Genomic DNA, 1,017 nt, shown 5'->3' on the forward strand with positions numbered 1-1,017 from the left:
CAGCAACGCGCGCCATCATGATCTAGTAATGTGTACAAGAGGAGGTACTGAGTGGATTTGGATGCCCGGACTCTGTTCCGGGTCAACAACTTTGGAGGTGGTAGGCATGCATTGTTCATCACCTCCAAAGCAGTTAAGACAAGTTTCATGAGATAGAGGGAGTAGAAGTGATAAAAAAAAATTGCGAACACGCAAAAGCTTTGCGTGTCATTGCATTAGAAGAAAAAGAAGCGGACTACAACGGTTCTGGCATTCTAGAGGGAATGCGGGTACAAGGCGTGCTAGAATGGTAGGGCGACCATGAGCATGCCGAGAGAGTACAACGCCCGAAAAAGAGTGTAGAGTCCTATCTCCAAATGTTGCACAGCCCTACCGCACCTGATAGCTTCCAAAGCTCCACTTCTTCAGTGATACGCTTGAAGATACCTCGAGCAGTTTCCGCCGAGCGCTTCAAGACGCGGCTGTTCCTCTCCTTCCAGAGTGTCCAGACCATGAGGAGGACAAGGGAGTCGAACCCTTTCCTCAGCTGCTGCGGGACGCGTCGCCTTGAGTTGGGCCACCACTCGATGAGCATATCACCGGCCAAGGGCGTCAGGTGCGACAAGTTGCAGCGCTGGAGCGTGGCATGCCAGACCTCCCTAGCGAGGACGCAACCGAGGGCGAGATGATCCGCCGTCTCAGGGGCCTGCTCACAAAGAGGGCAGCTAGAATGGGACTGCATACCATGCCGCAACATGCGATCCACCGTCCAAATGCGCCGTTGCATTACAAGCTAGATGTCGATCTTGCACTTGGCTGGGGCCTATGTCTTCCAAATGGTCTTGCCGCAGGGGAAGAATTCCAGCCCGAGGAAGAAAGCCTTGTAAGCCGTGCTCGCGGAGTACTCAGCCGTCGTGCTCCACTTCCACTCAACTCGGTCCGGCGTGCCAGGGGCGAGGACAACGAGTTGCAGCGCATCCACGAGGCGAAGGAACTGCGTGAGCACTGGGACACTCAGGGGGCCAGTGATGTCTCGGA

The 1,017-nt window shown here is 55.1% G+C and overlaps 1 protein-coding gene across 1 annotated transcript; it reads right to left on the bottom strand.

Moving 5' to 3' along the window:
* Positions 1-346: 346 nt before the first annotated feature.
* LOC139838311 (uncharacterized) lies at positions 347-736 on the bottom strand. Its single transcript, XM_071827719.1, has one exon. The coding sequence runs from the start codon at positions 734-736 to the stop codon at positions 347-349; it is 390 nt and encodes a 129-aa protein (XP_071683820.1).
* Positions 737-1,017: the final 281 nt, after the last annotated feature.

Source organism: Lolium perenne, chromosome 3 (assembly GCF_019359855.2).
Source record: "Lolium perenne isolate Kyuss_39 chromosome 3, Kyuss_2.0, whole genome shotgun sequence".
Lineage (NCBI taxonomy): Eukaryota > Viridiplantae > Streptophyta > Magnoliopsida > Poales > Poaceae > Lolium > Lolium perenne.

Coding starts and splice junctions, on each gene's coding strand:
- LOC139838311 (XM_071827719.1), bottom strand. CDS start 736: ATGTTGCGGCATGGTATGCAGTCCCATTCTAGCTGCCCTCTTTGTGAG.